At 38.9% G+C, this 23,418-nt stretch overlaps 2 protein-coding genes across 6 annotated transcripts in view; one reads left to right on the top strand and one right to left on the bottom strand.

Moving 5' to 3' along the window:
• Positions 1–5,283, bottom strand: part of SLC39A9 (solute carrier family 39 member 9) — an 84,861-nt gene extending 79,578 nt beyond the window's left edge. The window contains exon 1 of one of the 4 annotated variants that reach the window (XM_023726321.1): positions 4,990–5,283. Coding sequence is in view for 2 of the 4 variants with exons in the window: in XM_004370982.1 (XP_004371039.1) it covers positions 4,485–4,580 (96 nt within the window). In the remaining 2 variants the exon portion in view is untranslated. Of the gene's footprint in view, positions 1–4,484 lie in introns of all 4 variants that reach the window. The other 3 variants (XM_004370982.1, XM_023726319.1, XM_023726320.1) reach the window with 3 other exon arrangements.
• Positions 5,284–5,384: 101 nt separating this feature from the next.
• On the top strand, positions 5,385–22,547 carry ERH (ERH mRNA splicing and mitosis factor). 2 transcript variants are annotated; one of them, XM_004370981.3, is made up of 4 exons: positions 5,606–5,731; positions 9,197–9,284; positions 14,579–14,699; positions 22,037–22,547. In XM_004370981.3, exons 1-4 carry the CDS (start codon positions 5,729–5,731, stop codon positions 22,137–22,139), a joined length of 315 nt encoding a protein of 104 aa, XP_004371038.1. In that variant the 5' UTR covers positions 5,606–5,728; the 3' UTR covers positions 22,140–22,547. The 2 variants fall into 2 exon arrangements, with proteins under 2 accessions (XP_023582091.1, XP_004371038.1); XM_023726323.1 differs by lacking the exons at positions 14,579–14,699; positions 22,037–22,547 and adding an exon at positions 9,851–10,492 and having other exon boundaries at positions 5,385–5,731.
• Positions 22,548–23,418: the final 871 nt, after the last annotated feature.

The raw sequence follows: 23,418 nt of genomic DNA, 5'->3' as shown, positions 1-23,418 counted from the left end.
AACAGAATGTAAATTCTTAAAAAATCCAGACTTTCTGGACTGGCTGAGACTGAAGGACTCCCCAAGACTATTGCCTGAGATACTCTTTAAACTTTGAACCAAAACTATCCTGAGGTTACCTTTTAGCTAAATAACTGAGTGGCTCATAAAATAAAGAATATAAGTTGTTGAGTATTGCGCTCCTTTAAAAAATCATCTATATGAGACCAAACGCTCAACAATTACCCAAAAGCAAAGATGAGAAGGTAAGAGCGCAGGGAAACTAGACTATCAGAAGTGGAACGACCAGAATGGAATTAATGAGAATGTTGACACATTGGGAAAACGTAACCAGTCACTGAATAATTTGTGTAGAAACCATTAAATGGGAATCAATCTGCTGTGTAAACTCTCACTGAAAACACAATAAAATATTATTTTTTAAAAAATGAATATTTTATTCTATTAAGAAGGCCGGACTTGATGGTCTGACTGAGATTGGAGAAACCCCGGAAAGCATGGTCCCTGGATTCTCCATCAGCCCAGAGTTCTGTGGCCAACTCTTCAGACAGGGATTGGACTGGACTATGGGACATAAAGTGATACTCGTGAGGAGTGTGCCTCTTAGCTCAAGTAGATACAAGAGACTAAACAGGCAGCTTCTGTCCGGAGGTGAGATGGGAAGGCACAGAGGGTTAGGAGCTGGTTGAATGGACATAGGGAATCAGGGATGGAAAGGAGGAGTGTGCTGTCACAGTACCGCGAGAGCAATTAGGGTCACATAACAATGTATGTATAAATTTTTGTATGGGAAAAAATTAAAATAAATAAAATGAACATTTTAAAAAGTTTTTGTAATCAGCACTGAGAATAATCCTCAAAATTTTCAAAAGCTCTTAGTATGTTCTAAACACAGTGCTAAACTCCTTGCTTATATTACCTTATTTCATTCTCACAAAAATCCTGAAAGGTCATTTAACAGAAGAAACTTGGATGTTAAATAGCTTGCTCAAGTAGTGACACTGATTTTGAACTACACTATCTCAGACAGTTCCTTTGAAATTAGGGCATTATTAATCATTCTAAATTCTTTATTGAACAGCAGCACTAATTTCATCTGCACGCTTATGAATTTAAACTGTTTTAACACATGAAAAATGTGGCATTATAATCCTCTAGAGCAGTGCAACACAAACTGGTCTGCAACAAGAAAAATAGAGAAACTGAGAGAAAGCCTTCAGAAATTTTTATGGCAATATGACAGAGCAATTGTATGTCTGATGAATCTAATCACACATTTAGGCTTGTATTTTGTATATCTTTTATTCTCCACTTCATTTTCCTAGTATTTCATTTTTATGGTATTTTACAAATTTGCAATGGAACAGAAATTAAACAAAAATGGGTCCTTCAACAGAGAGTTTGAGCAACACTGCTCTAGAGCTCTGGTGCAAACACAGCTTGCTCTCTGTGACCAGCTGTGATAAACGGAAGTCACACAATAATCTCAGATACCAAAACCAAACTCGTGGCCGTCAAGTCAATTCCGACTCATAGTCACCCTACAGGACAGAGTAGAACTGCTCCATAAGGTTTTCAAGGAGCAGCTGGTGGATTTGAACTGTCACCCTTTTGGTTAGCGGCCAAGCTCTTAAAAACTGTGCCAACAAGGCTCCACTCATTAACAAGTGAATCTAAAAAAAATAAAAATAAAAAAATAAGATAGTGCTAAACTAGTGTGTTCAACTTTAACAGACATTTATGTAAAATATGTAAAGCATGCTTCGGTCTCCTTTACAAGTTTAATTTTTCTCCTAAAATGCTGAAGAAGAGAGCACTGATTATCATAATTATTTATAATTACACTGAGAATACAATTTTTTTTCTTATATAAATCGTTCAGGCACAAAGGTACAGTCACCAGCATCATCAAGAAGCAAGGATGAAGGCCACAAAATCATCAAGAAAGGTGGTTTTGGGGTGAGAAGTGTTGGAGAAAGTGATAGAGAAATCAGTGTCTCATAAACTTTCTGATGGTCAGATATGGTAGGTGGACACCACTGTTAAAGCAATTTCAGCCTGCTTGGTTTTAACTCATTTTTGAACACTAATCCTGCCATAATTAATGATTTTATTTCTGCTCTGAGACATTCTGAAGAAAAAAGTAATGAATGACAAAGCAATAGCAAGATTAAGAACATAAATAAAAAGCGTATCTTTTCATGTAAACAAAAGTGAACTATAAAAAACATTAGGTTTTTTATAAAGCACAAATAAAAAAAAAAAATTAGGTTTACTTGGTCTTATTTACAAAAGCACTGATCCCTAAGAAAAGCTGCTGTTGTTAGTAGTTGTTAGTTGTCGAGTTGGCTCCGAATCATGGCGGCCCGGATGTATAAGAGAACAAAACACTGCCCAGTCCGGCGCCATCTTCATGATTGCTGGTATATTCTGAGTCCACTGTTGTGGCCACTGTGTATTTTGAGGGTCTTCCCACCTAAGGGGCTCATCTTTCAGCACTATACTGAACAATATTTTGTTGTGATCAGTAGGATTTTTGTCAGCTAATTTTCAGAAGTAGATCACCAGTCCTTTCTTCCTACTCTTAGTCTGGAAACCTGTCCACTGTGGGTGACCCTGCTGGTATTTGAAATACTGGCGGCACAGCTTTTAGCAACACAGCAATATGCAAGCCACCACAGTATGACACAAACTGACAGATGGGTAGTGGAAGAAAAGCTAGACTTCCTTAAAAAAGAAATATAGGAGTTTGGAGACTATTTCTGGAGGATAGAAATTCTGCTTCCAAATCTCCCAAGTTTATTTTTACAAATTATCATCTCAATAGTCACAATACATTGGTCTATTATAATCGGATAACTTGCCTGGAAAACAATGCTTAGCTTCTATGAGACAGAAAACACCAGCTGAATTCTAAAATGTCTTTGACTAAGTTACTAACGTTCATTTTTATTCTAACAGCTCAAAACACATTGCTCCTGTCATAATAATAAACAGACATTATGAATGCTGATGTATAGCATTTTAAGACCTACAACTGGAAAACACCATTCCACCATCAATTTAGAAAGCCATAAATGACATGGCATACTAGTTATTTTTATTCATTGCCTGATTAGTCTACTCATGTAGACGTTTCCTTTGAGTTCCTTACCAGTTAGTTTGCTGTCTTTGCTACAAAGTGCAGAGTGGCTAAGAATTAATCTGAGTCAGAGAAAACTAGATTTAAAAAACAGCTCTAATTCTAACACACTGCATGAACTTGTCCAAGTTATAAAACCTAAGCCACAGTTTCCTCATCTGTACCTTTACTAACTTTTTAAAATAAAGTTAAATATGTATATACTCAAAAAAGTTAGCTCATTAGTATCATTAGATGCTGAGAAGTACGACACAAAAAGAAACATAACAGGAGAAGGAACAATTCAAGCCTCCTTTCCATCTGGTTGTGGGCTTTACTGTCCCTCAAACTCAGAATGCCAAGTCCCACTTTCTTTCCCACCCACAGGCTATTTTCTTCACCAGCGATGCCTCCTCTTCCCTCAGGTTTCTTCAAGGCCTACCTCACACCTGGTCCGTACCTTTCCTTTCTACTTCAGGCCAAACCACTCTCCCTTTTCTTTTGCATTTTCAGGATGGCAGGGAAGCTGGGCGTATTTTACTGCTAAATCCCAGGAAATGCTCATAAAATCCTGTTACCTCTGAATCCAGTAGTCTTTTCCCCCTAAATCTTTGAGGACTGTACACTTTGTGAATTCTCCATGACAATTTAAAGAACCTATTTGCATTTTCATTGAACAAAGGTTTCATCTTCTTTTCCCGCCTTTTCCCCTCTGATTATTTGCTCAAACAATGACAAATAAGGAAACAAATTACCCAAAATGTCAAAACATATTAAAACTCATCTCTAAGCAAATAGATTTGAAAACTTAACTCTGGAATATTCATTCTAATGTTCTCCTTCTTCAAAAGGAAATTTGAGTTAACAACAACACATTTACGTTTTTTTTTTTCTTCTTACACTCACAGGTGTCCAAAAACCTAGCTTTCCCCAAAAAAAGTATGCTTGACTTTCTCAAAGAGAAGTTGCATTGATTTCAACTCATATGGATAATAACATTCTCTATCCTTCTTGATAGCAATCGGGAACCTTAATTCCTTGGAAACTCTGGGAATCAAAAGAATGTTATGGTGCCTCTCTCAGAAAAATGCACAGAGCCCTCAAATTTTTGTATACAATTTCAGGAGGAGCCCCAGGTTCAGAATACCCTAGGATCTCTGGTGGATCCACCAACCCCACGTTAAAAACTCTACTATATAAGATTTATTTCTACTATTAAACGTTATGTATCTTTTTTAAAAGACAGTCTTCTTTAATGAGACCTTCAGCTCTGAGATTAACGAGGGAAGCAGCTTGCCTTCACAACTGTCACTACTTCCTCGCAGCCAACCTGAGAGCTGACAGAGAATTGATAATTTCTTACCTCTGAGAAATTAACGGCCAAGGGAATGATTCCAGCCACGTAACATCCCACCAACATAGCAAGCGACAGCATACTAATGGAGATGAAATCATCCATTCTGCCCTCCTTTATTCACCCACCACCACCAGACTATAAATTTTCAGTGGCTTCAAAAGGTGCTTAGGTTCTTAAACACGTGTGGTGATTCCAAGAGAACAGGCGGGCTTTCCAGTTCTTTCGGCCTACCCACCAGCAGACCTGTTCACGAGGTACCTCTGGAAACAACCCCTTTTTGCTGATACTAGCACCAGAGAGAACTTTCAGCAATCTCAGGTCCCAGCCTCTGGGTCCCCAGATGCCAGACACTGGATTCCCGTGGGTTAACAGAGATGGGAAAAGTCAATGGGGAAAATAAGCGAATGAACGATTTCTTCAATCGTCGGAATGAGGGTGGCACAACGGGCCCACTCCCCCAACAGACAACGTCCCAGTTGGCAGCAGGAAGAGGAGGAAAACCCAAGCGAACCTGTTCGTTTTCCCGGCGCCCCTGTCCCCCTAGGGCAGCCCGACGGTGATCCCGCCAGGGCTGGGACCAGCCCACCAGTCCTGGCAAACTCCCCTCCGAGTCTTGTAGAGGAAAAAAAGTCCTGCAGATCTCTAACGATGGGTTCTAGGGGTTCAGCAGCGAAGTTGCTACAAAGCTGTCTCTGCCCTATACCCGCTGCTGCCCATGGTACTCCACTCCTCCGAGGATTGACCCGGAGACACCGGTACTACAGCTGCCATGGCCGCCAAGTGGCAACACTTCACAACATCCACTTCCGGACTGCCTGACCATCCCCTCCTCTAGAAAGGCATTTCCGGGTTACAACCGACCTATGGCCCGGTATACTTATATCGCCGCCATTTTTGAGTAGGGCCACTGAAAAGGACCTCTGTCACCGTCTATTCTGGTGATCAGTCTAGCCGAATGTCTAACAACGAGGGTACGAAGACAGCGTCTTGAAAAAAATGACCGTTTCTCAAGCTCCGAAACATTCCGCCATGCATCTAATCGCCCTCATCCAAGATGGCTGAAACAGAGTCAGTGTCTGGTCTAGCTGCCGGAAATGTATGCGCCTCTATGGTCCAAAAGGCTCTTTCGCGTTGCGATTTTGACGAGTTCCGGCGGCTCCTCTCGCGGGGGTTGGCTGTTGGCGGCGTTGCGGCTGAGCTCGTGTGCGGCGGTGGTATCGGTAGCGGCTGCAGCGGAAGAGTTTGGCACGATGGTGAGAAAGGCCTCTCCGGCTACCCGAGCCCCCAGTCTCCCTGGCCACTGCAGCCTCGTACATCTTCCATTCTCCCCCCGCCCTCCCCCTGCAGCGCGAGCGTGTTGCTCCCCGCCGCTGCAGCGCGTGGGTCGACTCTTCTGCTTCCCGCCACGGAGACGCCGGGCCTGGCTCTAGGTCCCGGATCCTGGGCCCGCCCAAGGGTTGCGCGCCCTACCACTGGCTCGGGCGAGGCGCGCCGTGGGTCTAAGGATGCCCTTTCTCCCCACCGGTGGTGGGTGGAGGGAGGCGTGGGGGTGGTGATCTTTCCCTCCAAACGCTATACCCTGCTGCGGGAACAATGGCCGAGGGATGGTTACCAAACCTGTACCCGAAGCTGACAGATTCATCTTCCTGCACTCAGCGTGGGGGCCTGGAGGGGTCGTGTTTGCTTTGTAGTGTGTTTTCTCCACTATTCCCCTTTGCTTTCCTGTTTTTTGCCTTTTTCCCCCAAGGTTTTTTTTTTTTTTTTAAAACCCTTTTCTAATACCTTTAGACATCCCACTTGCCGTTTCCCTCAACCCTGCCCTGTTCCAGACACCCAAACCGATTGCCATAGAGTCGTTTCTGACTCAGCGACTCTATAGGACAGAATAGAACTGCCCCACAGGGTTTCCAAGGCTGTAGGTCGTTACGGAAGCAGATTGCCACATTTTTCTCTCCTGGAGAGGCTGGTGGGTTTGAACTCTTTCGGTTAGCAGTCGAGAGCTTAACTGCTTGCGCCACCTGTTGTTACCCTTACTTATACTCTCTTGGGACTGGAGTCTGAAAAAGTAGGCTTAGCCGAGGTCCCAGGTCTTTAGAATCCGGCTGGGGTGGTAGTGGAGTGAATGAGTTGGGTTTTTTTGTTTTTTTTTTTCTTTTAATCGACAAAAGAAGGATGCCTACAGAGATTATGAAGAATGAGGATTACGTCCACACTTCAACTTTGTTTTCTGGTTGCTGGTTTTGTAACTACCGATGCAGTTATTGTTAACAATGAACTATTCCAAGTTGCACTTTTTTGAATTGAGATTTTTCAGTGTGTGACTCAACTGAGTCTCCCAAAAAGGATTAGGAATCAAAAGACTGTTTCCAGTCCCTGGTTTGCCATAACTAGCAGTGTGACTTTGGGCATGTCATTTTGCCCCTGTCAGTTTCTTTTGTTGCGAGTATGTCACCTCTTTGGTATTGTGTTAAAATTCAGCCATTAAAGTCTGAGAAAGTTATAGCAGTTAAAAGCAACGACTCATTCTTGGACAAATATCAGTGATATGTATCAGCTTTGAGTAGAATTAAAAATTAGAATATATAATTAAAGTCAATAATTATTGATTTGAACGCCTTAAGTCCTAGGAGGTGCAAACTTCAGTTTAGTTTTGTTTTTTGTTGTTTGGGGAAATACTGGATGCCAATGAACAGATTGTAGGTGTTATAATATTGCAAAAGTAGAATGACTGTTCTGAGGGTTCATGTTTATGGGACTTTTAAAAAGTAAGCAAAGCCAGATTATCAGAGTGAATCACAGCTGCTTGATAATCTCGCAGTGTAAAGGATTTTTTTTAAGGAATTATGCTTTTTCTTTTCCTTTCTTTTTCATGATTTGGGCTTTTGCAACCTTTTTTTCCTATTATACATAGAAGAAAAAAAGGTTTGTGTGTGTATACATATTTATATATGGTACTGGTCATTACCCCATGAAAGACCATAAGGAATGCATGGACCAGATCTGCCCAGAAGAAGGGGGAAAAAAAAAGGACACAACAAATACGTTTATATTTAACAAAGGGTTCTGAAAAGAACTCCAGTAAGAAGGAAGCGACCAAAACCTGTTTGGGAGGTATTATGATCTTATAAAATTGCTAAGAGGAAAGCACTGCCACTTAAAAATGATAATTTAGTCATGTTGTGTTCTTAGTTTTTAATCCATGTCTTTGGGCAGTAAGTATTGAAATAAGCTTTGCCTGGAAGCTTATTTTAGGACTAGATATAAAAAGCAGCATACTATATAGCTATTTCCATATGTTACTCTTTCAAATAAATTAGTCCTTTAACATATTAGCATAAGAAGTAAATTAATATTATAGCAATGGGTATAGCTAGTGTATGGAGCCCTGGTGTCTCAGTGGTTAAGAGCTCGGCTGCTAACCAAAAGTTCGGCTGTTCGAATCCACCAGGTGCTCCTTGGAAACTATGGGGCAGTTCTATTCCGTCCTATAGGGTTACTATGAATCGGAATTGACTCCATGGCAACGGGGTTTTTATAACTAGCATACAGGACAAACCTTATTGCAGGAATGCTAATATTTCTATAAAATTTTTTTTTTCTCCACCAATGACCCATTGAAGCTGCTTTTTGGGGGTTTGATGGCTGACAAAAAAGTCTGCATAACAAATAGTCTAGTATAATGCTTTAGCTGGCTTTAACTCTAATCACTATTTAACAAAGGTCTTGTATACAGGTTTGCTTAGGTGAGAAGAGGTCAATTACTCTTCGTCTCTTGTCACCAAGTTCTAATTTGATCTCAAATCCTCTCAAACTTTGTATCAGAATAACTTAGTTCTGGATGGTGAGGGGGATGTATAATAACCCTTTCCTACATGTACTATGTTTGAAGTACTATTTTGTAGTTGCTTATTTAGAAAGTCTGGGCATCAGGTATTTTAGCTCCAATTTGTTTATCAGTAAAAACTCTGATCATTTGTTTTGTCCAAAAATACTAGTACAGCAAAAGAAAATGTTTGGTTTGATTTGGAATTGGTTTTACAGTGGATTTGCACCATACTTGGGTTTAATTAGTCAGCCTTACACGCTTGGCAAAGATCAGGTGGGGGAATAATTTCACTAGACTGGTGATTCTCAGCTGGGGGCAGTTTTGCTCCCCCAGGGGACATTTGACAATATCTAGAGATATTTTTGGTTGTCACAACTTGTGTGGTGATGCTACTGGCATCTAGTGGTTAGAGGCCAGGGATGCTGCTAAAGATCATACAATGCACAGGACAGTCCCCAACAGCAAAGAATTATTCAGCCAAAAATGTTAGTAGTACTGAGGTCGAGAAACTTTGAGATAGACCCACTAACAAATGCCACCCTCCTCCCTCCCCCTGACCTGTGAACATAAGATGGAAGAGTGAGTTGGAAAGAAAAGATGAAAAAACAGTACAAGGTAGCTTATGTTGAATACTTACAAGCAGATACTGCAATAGGATTTTGAGAAAGAAGCAGTCATTAAGGAATGGGGGGCTGAGGAAGACCTTAGAGAGGAGTTGGGGATTCACCTTCTGATGCCATACATGGGCAAAGGCATAAATATTGTAGGAAGAGCACCCTAACATAGTTTTGTTTAGATAACCAACAATCATTAGGGTCATGAATGAAGATTTTATACTATTAAATTCACAAATGTGAGTTAAAACATTGAAATCCCTTTTTTCCCCGTACAGTCTCACACCATTTTGCTGGTACAGCCTACCAAGAGGCCAGAAGGCAGAACTTATGCTGACTATGAATCTGTGAATGAATGCATGGAAGGTAAGTTTAATACTAATTGAGGAGTAGATATCTGAGTTCTTTTCCTGACTTTCAGTACTAGAATATGTCTCATTCGGGAACTGGGTTTCTTTTTCTTCCAAATTTTATAAATTGTTCATTTGAGCAGGGGAAGTAGACATTTGGGCCTGTATTTACTTAATATTTGAAATATTAATTATACGTACTGTCTTTTCCTGCAAATATTACTTTTTTTCATCAAGTTCATATATATGTAATCAATGATTTACCAAAGCCTCACATGATTTTATGTGTTCTGTAAATGTTTTACAGGCATCCTTTATATATCCTAGTTAAACTCAAGCACTGATGAGTCAGTAAGGCAGGCTCTATGGAATGCCTTCTGAACCTAATAGTCTGCTTATTAAACAAATGTTATAAGCTGTTGAGGTTTGGTTACAGCCTGTCAGAATGTCGTTAGAAAATAAAAATTAGCTCGGAGAATAAAGGCAAATGAAACCAAATTGGTGTAATTTTTTTATGCATCCGATAAACTAATACTACCCTGAAGGAACTAATTTGCCCCTAATTTTTTTCTTTTTTCTCAGTAAACCATTAGACAAGAACTCATAGATGGGATCTTCACAAATTGGGTTCATCTTTATGTTTAACCATATTAAGTAAATCAGTTGTGTACCCCATACACCCTTCTAGTAAATTGTCCATTGTTTCTCCCTATAAAAATTTTATGACACTTTGTTCTTACTACGGGGCATGTTGCTGAATCTGTTGACTATTGAAAAATAACTGAGTTAGACTTTTAAAGTCTATTTAAAACTAACAGTGAGTAGACCTGTGGAAAAAAACTTAGTAGTAGATAGCTTCAAGAGAGCTGGCCCTTTTCTTTCTGGATGCCAATGGATTTGCTCTAATTTTTAACTCTTCGGGATATATGATCACCCTCCCACATTTTCCACCTCCCGGGTTTCTTGAGACACTACTTTTCCCACTGAAAGTATTTGCTGCCCCCCAATGGGGATTTGTGTAATGGTGAAAAACGAAAGAAACATTCATTGGTGCAAAATAGCTGGGGTAGAGGGCTTAAATATGAGGTAGTGTGACTGGGTAAAATTTTTGTCTCGCCCTGCAAACACCTTTTTAACTCAGTCCTGAAGTCACTCCTGAGGTTCACCCTTCAGCCAAAGATTAGACAGACCCGTGAAACAAATAATACATGTAGCTCAACCGTGTGTGGGAGACTAAATGGGCACACCAGCCCAGGGGCAAGGCAGGAGGGGACAGGAAAGCTGGACGAATGGAAAAGGGGAACCCAAGGTCAAGAAAGGGAGAGTGTTGACATGTTGCAGGGTTGGCAACCAATGTCACAAAGCAATGTGGGTATTAATTGCATAAGGAGAAACTAATTTGCTGTGTAAACCTTCATCTAAAGCACAATAAAAATAATGAAAGTTCCCTATATTCAAAGTGTCTCTTCTGGCTTTGGTACAGGTAGATAAGCCTTCTAAGCGTATTTATGGTTTCCTGTGTGATAGTTAGGGAGCCCTGGTGGGTTTGTTTTGTGTGTGTGTCACATTTGGAAAACCAAAGGTGCCCAGTGTAACCAAATGGAAGGCGCCCACAATAAATCGTGCCACCCACGTCCAGTGGGACAGACAGGCACCCACAAATCATGGCGCCAGAGTACCCCCACAGTTTCATGATCACATATGTGCCCACATCATATTTCTCAAAATCCACTGTTACCAACCAAAAATTTAAACACACTGAATTAGTAAGCATGCCTTCCGATACTAAAAACACATGCCATCAAAAAGAAATATTCTGACTCCAAAGAGTGAAGATCAAGGCTGTTGTTCGTTTTTCAGGTCCATTCCTTTGCTGACACCTTTACTTGCCATTAAAGCTGACTTTGTGCACACACTGCTAGCAGGTTGTTACCTTGTCTATATCATCATGTTTGCTCTTTGATTCTGCAGTACTCTTTACTAACCTTTGTTGATTTTAGTGGCACCTAACTTTTATCTGCATCGTAAACAAAACATATCAAGCATTGACAGCACTCACCTTTGCATTGAGATATTCTCCAAAAGAAAGGATACTGAGTAGGTCTGTCAGTACTTTTTTTCTTTAACACCTTTATTGAGATATAATTCATATACATAAAGTTTACCGTCTTAACTTAAAAAATTCAGTGATTTTTAGTATATTCTCACAGTTGTGCAGCCATCACCACCATAATTCCAGAACATTTTTCCCCCAAAAAAGAAACACCATACCCATTGATGGTCACTTCCCAGTCCCCTTCCTCCCAGCCCCTGGCAACCACTAATCTGCTTTCTGTCTCTATGGTTTGCCTATTCTGTACATTTTTTTTTATTCTGTATATTGTATGTAAATACAATCTTACAATATGTGGCCTTTGTGTCTGGCTTCTTTCATTTAGTATGTTTCTGAGGTTTATCCATGTTGTATCATCTATCAGAACTTCATTCTTTTTTATAGATGAATATTCCATTATGTGGACATATCACATTTTGTTTATTCATTCATCAGCTGATGGACGGCAGTTTCCACTTTTTTACTATTATGAATAATGCTGCTGTGAACTTTTCGTGTATAAGTTCTTCTGTGGACCTGTATTTTCAATTCTCTTAGGTATATATACACACACATCTAGGAATGGGAGCCCTGGTGCTGGTTAAGCACTGATTAAGAGCTTGGCTGCTAACCAAAAGGTTGGCATTCAAATTCACCATCTGCTCCTTGTAAACCCTGTGGGACAGTTTGTCCTGTCGGGTTGGTATGAGTCAGAATCAACTCAATGGCAGTGGGTTTTTTAGCTAGGAATGGTAATTCAGTGTTTAACTTTTTGAGTAACTGCCAAACTGTTTTCCACAGTGGTCATACCATTTTACATTCCCACCAGCAATTTATGAGGTTTCTAATTCCTCCACATCTTTGCCAACATTTGTTACTGTGAGTGTTTTTAGTTTAGCCATCCTAGTGGGTGTGAAGTAGTATCTCGGTGTGTTTTTGATTTGTATTTCCCTAAGATTAATCATTGAACATCTTTTCATGTGCTTATTGGCCATATGCATATCTTTGGAGAAATGTCTGTTCAAATTCTTTTACCTGTTTTTAAATTGTGTTGTCTTATAATTGTTTAGTTGTGAAAGTTTTTTATATATTCTGGATACAAGTCTCTTATAATTTACAAATACTTTCTCCCATTCTGTGGGTTGTCTGTTCACTTTCTTGATAATATCCTTTGAAGTACAGAGTTTCTTAAATTTTAATGAAGTCCAGCTTGTCTGTTTGTTTCTTTTATTGCCGATGCTTTTGGTGCCATTATCTAAGAAACCACTGCCTAATCCAAGGTCACAAAGTTTACGCCTATGTTTTTTTCTAAGAGTTTTATAGTTTGAGCTCTTAAATTTTGGTCTTTGATCCACTTTGAGTTAACTTTTGTGTATGGTGTGAGGTAGGGATCCAACTTTATTCTATTACACATCACTGTCCAGTTGTCCTGGTACCATTTGTTGAAAAGACTGTTCTTTCCTTCATTGAATTGCCTTGGCATCCTTATTGAAAACCAGTTGACTATATATGTAAGGATTTATTTCTGGACTCTCAGTTCTATTCTATTGAACTCTTCCATTGCCTATCCTGTGGCAGTATCACATGGTCTTGATTACTGTAGCTTTGTAGTAAAATTTTAAAACAGGAAGTGAGTCCTCCAACTTTGTTCTTCCTTTTCAAGATTGTTTTTATTCTTGGTCCCATATATTTTCATATCAATTATCACATCAGCTTGTCAGTTTCTGCAAAATCAGCTGGGATTTTGATAGGGATTGCAGTCTTCCATTTCATAAACACAAGCTCTTTTCCATTTATTTTGCTCTTTTAATTTTTCAGTGATGTAGTTTTTGGTGTAAAGTCTTAATGCTTTTGTTAAATATATTCATAAGAATTTTGTTTTTTTTCAATGCTATTGTAAATGGAATTGATTTTATCTCAAGTTGTTAATTGTTATTGTATAGAAATACAATTAATTTTGTAATTGGTCGTGTACGCTTTAACCTTGCTGGATTTTCTTTTATTATTTCTAGTAGCTTTTTTATGGATTCCTTAGAATTTTCTGTATATAAGATCGTGTCATCCACAAATAGAGATAGTTGTATTTCTTCCTTTCCAATCTGAAAGTCTTTTATTTCTTTTTCTTATCTAATTGCTGTGGCTAGAACCTGCAGTACAGTGTTGGAGGAGCAGATAATTCCTGTCTTATTCCTGATCTTAGCTGGAAACCATAAGTGATATTCTTAGGTTACAGTGTAGTGTATCAGTAGCAATCAAAAACCCTAACTAAGATAGATGTTTGACAGCTCTGTGGCTGAATATTGTCTTTTATTAGGACATTTGAGAAGTTAATTCAGAGGCACAGAGAGGGCCTTTGTGTACAGTACAGGACATGTTTTTCCAAATAACTAACATTTATGTCACTTGTTCATTCATTTGATTAGTCTTAAAAGTAGAAGTTGATAGTAGGAATGAGAGAAGAATGTTTCACTGGGGGAAAAAATGAATAAATAATGTGCTCTTTAAATAATTAGGTTAATAATACGGGCTTGCTATCAGTGATTTTACTCATTCTTTTACCTTTTTTGCAACTTATATTTGAGTACTTCTATGTTTATTACATTATGTTAATTCTTTATATACATTTTCTCACGAAATCCTCACAACAACTGAAGAAGTGCCATTGTAATCCCTATTTGATAGGTAAGGCTCACAGGATTGAGTCATTTGCCCAAGGCTTCGTAGTAAAGGGCAGATCTGGAATTCAGGATATCTGAAACCAGAGCTCAGGATCTTAAATACCCTGCTAAACTTCCCTCCTTGTTCATTTTTGTTGTGTGTTGTTTTTTTTTTGGCATTGCATCAGAATTTGAAAGCAAAATAGGAAAGCATTCATTTGTCATCCATCATTCCCAATTGTGGTATTTTTCTTTACTTACTTTGAGGCTTTAGTAATATTTATGAGACACCTGATGGTAGGGCCCACAATGTCATCACTTATTTGAACCATCAGATTACAATTCCTTAAAGTCCCTTTAGGCACAAAATTGTTAACAGTTTGGTGAGTTTGTAAAATTTAAAAATTTGCTAGTTGTAATAATTAAAACAAAAGCTGTCAACCTAACATCCCTTTCCCAAGCCAACTTTATTAAAATAAATCTTCTGATACTAATATATGACACTGCTCATACATAAAAGTTTACACAATTGTAAGATCTTGGATTCTTCTCTCTCCTTAGGCGTTTGTAAAATGTATGAAGAACATCTGAAGAGAATGAATCCCAACAGTCCCTCTATTACATATGATATCAGTCAGTTGTTTGATTTTATTGATGATCTGGCAGACCTCAGCTGTCTTGTGTAAGTATTATCCACCATTTCTTGTAACTTGTATTTTTCTGTCGTTTGTTAGAGGTGATTTATAGTATTGGGAGCTCACTGTGTACCTGGCACTGATCTTTGCATTTGAGTATTATGTAGTAATCATCTGTATATATGTTATAAATCAAGATGGCAATATATTCATAAAACTAAAGGTATAGGAAAATCTTAACTTGGCTATTTGATGCAGTTAGTATGCAGAGAGAATGCTAATAAAGAAGTTCAAATTTCTTAATTTTTTTTTTCTTAGTCTTTGTCCAAAAGCAGTCAGCTTTGCACAAAAACTAAGATTGTTCTCTTTCCACGACATTATTTTCAAAACTTAAATATATGTAGAACTGAAGTGGAATTTTATTTTAACCTTACACTGTATTAAAATTATAAATTTGGTATGTTAGAATGAGACGTTTTAGACCCTTGTGTTTCCTATTTGCAGAGATTTGTCAAATTAAAAAAAAAAATTTCTAACATTATGTTATGATAATTTGTATTGATAATCTACTTATCACCACTACTGTCAGAGAGCATAGAGTGATACAGACTTAATTACTGTCTCAACATTTTTGGATGAGAGACTAAGTGGAAGTAGAACTAATGTTACAGAGGAAAATGGAAATGCCTTATAATGGGGTGATCTTCAATCAGCTGGTGTTTGAGTACAGTATTTTATGCAACTAACACACGCCTCCTATGTTCGGCAACTGATCATATCCCCCCCCACCCTAGCTGGAAAATGCGGTGCTTATTACTACATGCCAGGGACTGTGCTAGAAGTAGGGCCCCCCGACCAATTCATTCTGGTTCAGGAGACCCCCTGCTGAGAATTTGCATTTTCTCCTGGGGATCTTGTTAAAGTGTAGATTATGATTCTGTATATCTGGGGTGGAAATGCAGATTCTCAGCAGAGGATCCAACTAGTTGGAAGCCCTGGCTCGAAGCTGAAGGAGCACTAGTGAAAAACACAGGTCCTGCTATAGACACTTCTTGGATCACTGCTGGAGCCAAGCCTGGCACCAGCTGTGCCTGTATTGTCTCCCCAAAGATTCCTGTGAAAACAGGTGTTTCCTTGGGATTTTTGAGGAGCTTGTTTTCTCCACCTCTTCATTGTGTTTCAGTTACAGCCATTTCACTTTGCTTGCTCAAAACATTCAAGTGATCCATTTCTGGACATTAATGAAATGTGTTGAAGTTTTGATTATAATTTTTTCAATATAAATAAGCTCAGAAAACTAAGCGGCCAAAGCTACACCTGTTAATTCTATGTTGGTTTGTAATGTCTGTAGTTGATTTGCTTATAGTGTGATACATAATATGCACAAAAAGACCAACTATATTCATTCAACAAATATTTATTCAGCGCTCACTGTGCACCAACTAATTATGACTGAATGACCTGAAATTTAAGTGGGAATGAGGCAGCTAGAGTGGAGAAATAAGATGTAGGATAAGTTGATTGGAGCTCCCAAAAGGGTCACACCTGGCACGTAGTTGATATTGAGTAAATGCATAGATGCATGTCACCTATATAATACGATTTGAGGCATAGCTTTTAAATTATTAATAGTTTTCCTTTCCCCTTGATATTAAATGTTGTTAGTTGCCATTGAGTCGATTCCAGCTCATGGCAACTCTCTCAAGGCCGTAACCCTGATCAGAAGCAGATCACCAGGCCTGTCTTCTAAGACACCTCTGGGTTGTTTCCAGCGCTTGGCCTTTTGGCTAGTAGTCAAGTGCTTAACCATTTGCTCTACCCATGGACTCCTGGATTAATCATTAGAGAGCTTTATTCTGAATTAATAGGATGATCTAAAGAAAAGTGAAAGAATCTAATATGACTTCTTTCATGCTAAATTTTGCAGCATCTTGTAATCTCAGAATCTTGAAGTTATTTATCTGATGAAACTGCAGGGGTTTTAAAATATATTTTTTGTTCTAGTTGTATTTGTTTTGGGAAATTATCACACTTGAACTTAAAAACTGACAAAATGTTTCAGTTGGCACGTAATAAGATTTTAACAGAGGTAATGTGTGGCAAAAGAAGCCCAGTGGCGCAGTGGCTAAGCACTTGGCTGCTAACCGAAAAGTTGGCAGTTCAAACCCACCAGCCGCTCTGCAGTAGAAAGATGTGGCATTCTCCTTCCATAAAGATTACAGCTTTGAAAACCCTATGGGGCAGTTCTACTCTGAGTGGACACAACAGCAACGGGTTTGGGTTTTTTGGTTCTGATGTCTGACAGTGTATCATTCTTTAAATGAATTGTGGGTTTTATTTTTTAAATTCATAGCTTCGTGATTTTATAAAATCACTTACTAAGACCTGAAGTATCTAATCCTGATGCTTAAGGATGTGGTACTCATTCCCAATAGATGGAAGTTACTTAAAGCCAAGGATCATGTATTCCTCATCTCAGGAGGCAGTGATTAAGACCTAACTGTTGTTGGAATAAGACATAGTTTGAATCCTGGAGCTACCATTCACTAGCTCCCTTGGGCACATTTGCTTAATATTACTAAGCCTTGGTTTCCTCATTTGTAAAATTTGATAAGCTCTACCCTCATAGGACGACTTGTGAGGATCAAGTGCTTTCTTAGCACAGCAGTATCAAATAGCAGGAACTCAGTTTTAAACTAGATAGACAGGTCAGAACAGGTTATATTTTTAATTATGGTATTTTTGGTTCTTTAAGAAGTGCAATGAGAACATCTAACTCAATTGGCATAACACAGTTTATAATGACAATGTTCTACCTTTGGTGAGTAGCATCTGGGGTCTTAAAAGCCTGTCAGCAGCCATCTAAGATACTCCACTGGTCTCACCCCTTTGGGAGCAAGGGAGAATGAAGAGAACAGGATACAAGGAAAAGATTGGTCTGAAGGACTAATGGTGGACCGCTGCTACGGCGTCCTTCATCCTGCTTCGTGTAGTGCTGGTTGGTGTGCCGGTCTCCCCCCTGTCTGTTCTGTGCGGGGTCTCACCAGAGGGTTTTGTGGAGAGCTGTGGAGGGGTGTGTAGCACAATTTTCTCACACACACAAAAAGGGCCGATTTTTTGTGGTGTGAGAGAGTGTGGAGACCCCGCGAGTGTGTGGCCGCCATCCTTTTTTTTCGGTGGTTGGTTCAGTTCTTTGGTTTGTTGTTCGTTCAGGTATTGGGTGGCTGGCTCCATCAAACCGGGCGTGATTAGTGAGGGCCGTCCGTGGAGGGGGACTGGCTGGCAGGCGGGGGGGGGCAGGCTGGTTGTTGGTAGGGCACGGTTGAGTAAGGATAGTGTTGACATGTTGTGGGGTTGTTAACTATTGTCATAGGGCAACATGTGTATTCTTTTTTGTGAGACTCTTTTTTTTTGTGTACCTTTTTCTCTAGTGTGAGTATCGGCGCACCTGTGGGAGAGTGTTCTATGTGTCTGTGTTGTGTGTGTGTAGTTTTTTTTGATGTTGTGTCTTTTTCTCTGTGTATTTTTTCTCCAAAAAAAAAAAAAGGTGGTGGAGGGGGGGGGTTGTTGACATGTTGTGGGGTTGTTAACCAATGTCATCAAATAATACGTGTATTGACTGTTTAATGAGAAACTATTTGTTCTGTAAACCTTCACCTGAAGTACAATTAAAAACAAAAAAGAAGTGCCATGAGTACTACCACCAATGACTGCCCTGACAGGGAACACAACAGAGAGTCCCTGATGGAGCAGGGGAAGGGTGGGGTGCAGAACTCAAATTCTAGTAAAAAGAACAGATTTAACAATATGACTGAGACTGCAGGAACCTCAGAAAGCATGGCCCCTGGACTCTGTGTCAACCCAGGACTAAAACAGTTCCCGAGGCCAACTCTTCAGACAAAGATTAGACTGGAATATGGGACAGAAAATGATACTCATGAGGAGTGTGCTTCTTAGCTCAACTAGATGCATGAGACTAAATGGGCAGCTTCTGTCCAAAAGTGAGATGAGAAGGCAGAAGGGGTCAGGACATGGGAAATCGGGTGGAAAGGAGGAGTGTGCTGTCACAGTATGGGGAGAGTAATTAGGGTCACATAACAATGTATGTATAAAGTTTTGTATGAGAAACTAACTTGAATTGTAAACTTTCACTTAAACTACAACAATTAAAAAAAAAAGTGCCATGAGTAGAACGGCTCATGAATTTGAAATTCTACAGGTGAGATAAATTGAACTGTTAACCGGTAAAGAGGTTTGGGGTTTTGGTTTTTTGGGTTTTTTTTGTTTGCTTGTTTTGACAGTGTGAAAATTGCACAGTAAAACAGTGGTTATAAGGGACACACTACAAGTATGTTATCATGACAGAACATAACTTTTCTAACTTTATACCATTAGATGTAAACCAAAACCAAACCCATTGCCTTCGAGTCGATTCCAACTCATAGTGACCTTATAGGACAGAGTAGAACTGCCCCATAGGGTTTTCAGGGAGCGGCTGGTGGATTCCAACTGCCGGCCTTTTGGTTAGCAGCTGAGCTCTTAACCACTGTGCCACCAGGGCCCCAATATTGCAGTATTAAAGCAAATAGGGGAGGGACTTCTTTAATTATTTACTAGGTAATTCTTTCCAGCTACACATAGTATAGGAAGGAGATTAATGTCAATCTATAGTTTTTAATAGCCTTTCTGGAAAGTTGTAAACCATAGTTACTTATGTTTCTGTCTCAGATGTTGAAAATTTTTTGGCCTCTGAAGACTCTCAGAATCAAATTTAGAATTTAGAACCATTTTGCCCACAAGACTTTGGTCCATCCCTTTTGTTACTTGAATATTCAGGAAGAAATAAAGCCATCCACAGAGGTCATCAGCTACCATGGTGCTTCCTGTGACAACACATCCTATTGTGACCAGGGATGGAGTTCATTTTGGATTTTTTAATTGTTGTATACTTGCTGCTTCTGTTATTAAATTCATGTGGCAGTGATCTAGCACTTTTTTTTTTTTTTAAACCAGTGTAGGAGGAAATGGACTAAATAAGATTCTACTTTGTGACCTAATTAAATAAACCCGGGGTAAACTGACCGTGCGTCAACAGTAAAATTTAAGCATATAGAGGACTTGTATTTTATATCTTTAAAGCCAGAGTATTAATTTCTTCACATTTTTTGATGTATAAGTTGTTTTTTTAAAAAAGCTTTTTGTAAGATTAAAATAACAGCCTTTGAGGATGCACGCTCTCTTTCTTTGGTTGCTTAGAGACAAAGGGGATATTTTCTTCCTCAGTTATTGTAATGAGGAGGTACTCCTAATGAGGAAGGCAACTTGGTATCAGTGAAGACACTGCTGGTGTCACTGCTCAGACCCACAGCTTCTGTTCTTGTATAAACCTACATTCACTGACCATAACAGTAAGCTAAAAGATTCATCTGTGCCAACAGCTAGATGTTTTATTAATGTACTTAACATTTAATAGGCTCCTTTTCAAGTGCCAGTTAACAGCCATCAACACACGGCTTTCCATAAAGAGGGAATTATTTCTATTTCATGAGTTGGAAAATAGCGTACAAGCTGATGGATTCCTAAGTGTTCACAAGCCAAAGTGATGGTATTCAGAATCCTACCCAGATACAGTTCTGAAAAATTCTGTTCCTTTTTTCATTCTCTTCCAGTGTTAATATAAACATTGTGGTCTATTCTGAAGTTGACTAAATTAGCACTTATTTAATTAGGAAGCATGAACAGGGCATATTAAAATTGTTTCACTTTTTAGAGTATTTCCCATTGTAACAAAAGGACGTTAGTAAAGAGCCAAATGTTTGTTTTTCTGGTTAAACATTTTGTAAAATGGAAAGCTTGTGCATTTTTAATAAACTAGATTCTGGGCTTACTGTTGACGGGGAAGAACATGATATTAATGGTATTAAACCATTCCTGCTTTGAGGTTTGTTTCCTTTGCCAAAAATTGGAGTTTATGGGTATAGTTCAGTGGCTAACAGTGAGGACTTCGGGGTCAGGAATGTTTAAGCTCTACTACTTGCTCAAGGTCACAAGCTTCACTTCTTTGAGCCTCGGTTTCCTCATTTGTAACACAAGGATAATAATTATACCTGTTCACTGGGTTGTACAAAGGATTACCTACTGCCGTCGAGTGGATTCCAACTCATAGCCACCCTATAGGACAGAGTAGAACTGTCCCATAGGGTTTCCAAGGAGTGACTGGTAAATCTGAGCTGCCAGCCTTTTGATTAGCAGCTGAGCTCTTAACCACTGTGCCACTGTAGAAAGGATTAAGTGAGCTAGTTCAGATAAGCACTTAAAACAATACCTTGCACTTGTCAACTTATGAATAGGTGTTAATTATTATTATCATTTATATCTATGTAATATCTTTTGCTGAGAAGTTAAAAATGAAACTTCCAGCTAAAACAAGATGATAATTGACACATCAGATATTTTGTTTGTCTGGGCTATCCCTAAGTTATCTTTCTAGGCAAACTGCATCTCCAGCCTCTAGGATGCCGTGCAGTGTTTCCACCAGATGGTGTACGTAGCTTTGAAACACTGGGATTGTTCTTTGTATTTGTGAAATCTCTGATCATTTATTACCTGCTTTTTTATACTGTAGCGTTAGTTTTGGCTGCAAAAATGAATTTATTGTTTAAGCAGGTAGATTTCAAGTTTTAGGCCAGGTGGAATGTTTCTCCCTATTTTTTTATTCCCCCAAAGATACCTTGAGTAATTGTCTGTTAAATATCCCTCGGAGTCCCGGGGGAATTCTACTGCTAATGCTAGTCCTGACATTCCTGACCATTCTCCTCTGATAAGAGCCATTTTGGAGTTCTTTACCTTCAAGAATTGTCTTCTGATAATTCTCCGTAGACCTCTAGTGTTGTTTTAAAAAGCAAATCCTAAAATACAGGTTATAAGATTTCCTTCTCTCAATACTTTAGGATGAAAAAATCAACAAGAAATCTTTATGGAAGTAACATGGTTTAAAAGTTTTTTAATTCAAAATAAATTTACAGATCTGAAGTTCATTCTAGTGTTTCTTGTTTTTAATCACTAAAAGAACCATAAAAATACTAACTATGTAGGAGAAAGGACACATGGTTTCCAGTTGTACTCTGTCAAGAAGTAGACAAGGGACACATTGAGCATTTAACTTAACATTTCTAGATCTTGGCTCCTTTTTCCACTATGAGATTGTACTTGGTGAGCTAAAGTTTGTATCACTTAAAATTCAACAGCTATGTAATCAGCTCTTACCTTTCATGCATGGACATATGCACGTTTGTACCATCATTGGGCAGGTAAGATTTGGGGCTTTAAAAACATGACAGTAATTGACCACTCTAACCTTACTTATAACCTTTTTGTTCCACAGTTACCGAGCTGATACCCAGACATACCAGCCTTACAACAAAGACTGGATTAAGGAGAAGATCTACGTGCTCCTTCGTCGGCAGGCCCAACAGGCTGGGAAATAGTTGAGCTGGAAGCATTAGGGGGCTGGGGGTGGGCTTGGAACACAGGTGTGTACAGTGTGCTGTAGTGGGAGTTTTGTATCATAGTAGTCCTGTTTCCATTTTGTTACACTCTAGCCAGGATTGAATGTATTAGATGAAATGTGAGGATTTTGTTCAATCTGAAACCCCCATTGCCCTTTTATCTTTCTTTTTTTTTTTTTTTTACTTAAACATTTTTTATGATGACTTAGAAGAAAGTTGTTCTTTGTCAGTTAACGTTGGTTCCAGTCCTTCCAGACGTTCGTATCTGCTTTATAACATTCACTGTATTAACCCTTCTGCAAGATGAATGGGGTGGGGGGTGGTAACAAAGTTTAGTTATGTCCTCAAGATAAAGTCTTAGTTAAAAATAAATGCTCTGTAGTTATATTTCCCCCCGAGTGTTTTTTTTTTTGTTTAGTTTTTGTCTCTGAACATTAAATTTTCTTGCAAAGCATTGTCAGTTTCAAAACCAATAGATTGCTATACAAGGAATTTGAAGAAAGTTTATATATGCTAAAGACATTTTACTGCAGTTTATGTGGAGCTAACAAGCTTTTACCTCAATTTTTTCAGCTGTGTAAGTAAATCTCAACTGTAGCTTCCAGGTTTGTATCTACTGCTGACACAAACATTATAAAAGACTTTCTGGCAATATAATTTGTCTGTGGCAGCAGTCAGGTTGATTCCTTCGTATTGAACAAGTACTTTTTCTGGGAGGGTCTTGTGCTTTCTCAGAGCCTTCAGTAGTTGAATACTTATTACCTACTCCTTTATAGAAGCTATAAGGGTGGGAGAAAGACCACAGAAAAGTACAAGATATGTTTGCATTTACTGTAGAATGGTCACACTGTAGCTTGAACACACACTGTTCTATACTTTTTCGTTCATCACGTGCATTGACATTCCCTGATTCTGCTGCTGTCACACTTTACCAGTAGCCAGTAATATCATTACACACCATAAGACTGGCAGTTTTTCGGGAGGCTTCATGACTGGCCTAATATTCTCCCTGTTCCTGCCCTCACGTCCACACTAGGATCTCAGCTAGTTTCTCTGTAGTTCTGCGCAGAACCAAATTATGCTTATACACACTCAGCTTTTCTATAGAATAATTATCCTATTAATCTATTAATGAAATGTCGTTATTGTACCAAAGGATTATTAAAATTAGGCTGTCTGACAAAATTAAGTATAACTGTAGTTAATGTTTCACTGTGAATCAGCCAGATTTAAAGCTAAAGTGTTCTCACAGGAAAGA

Source organism: Trichechus manatus, unplaced genomic scaffold (assembly GCF_000243295.1).
Source record: "Trichechus manatus latirostris isolate Lorelei unplaced genomic scaffold, TriManLat1.0 scaffold00010, whole genome shotgun sequence".
Lineage (NCBI taxonomy): Eukaryota > Metazoa > Chordata > Mammalia > Sirenia > Trichechidae > Trichechus > Trichechus manatus.
This window is presented reverse-complemented; position numbering and strand designations above follow the sequence as displayed.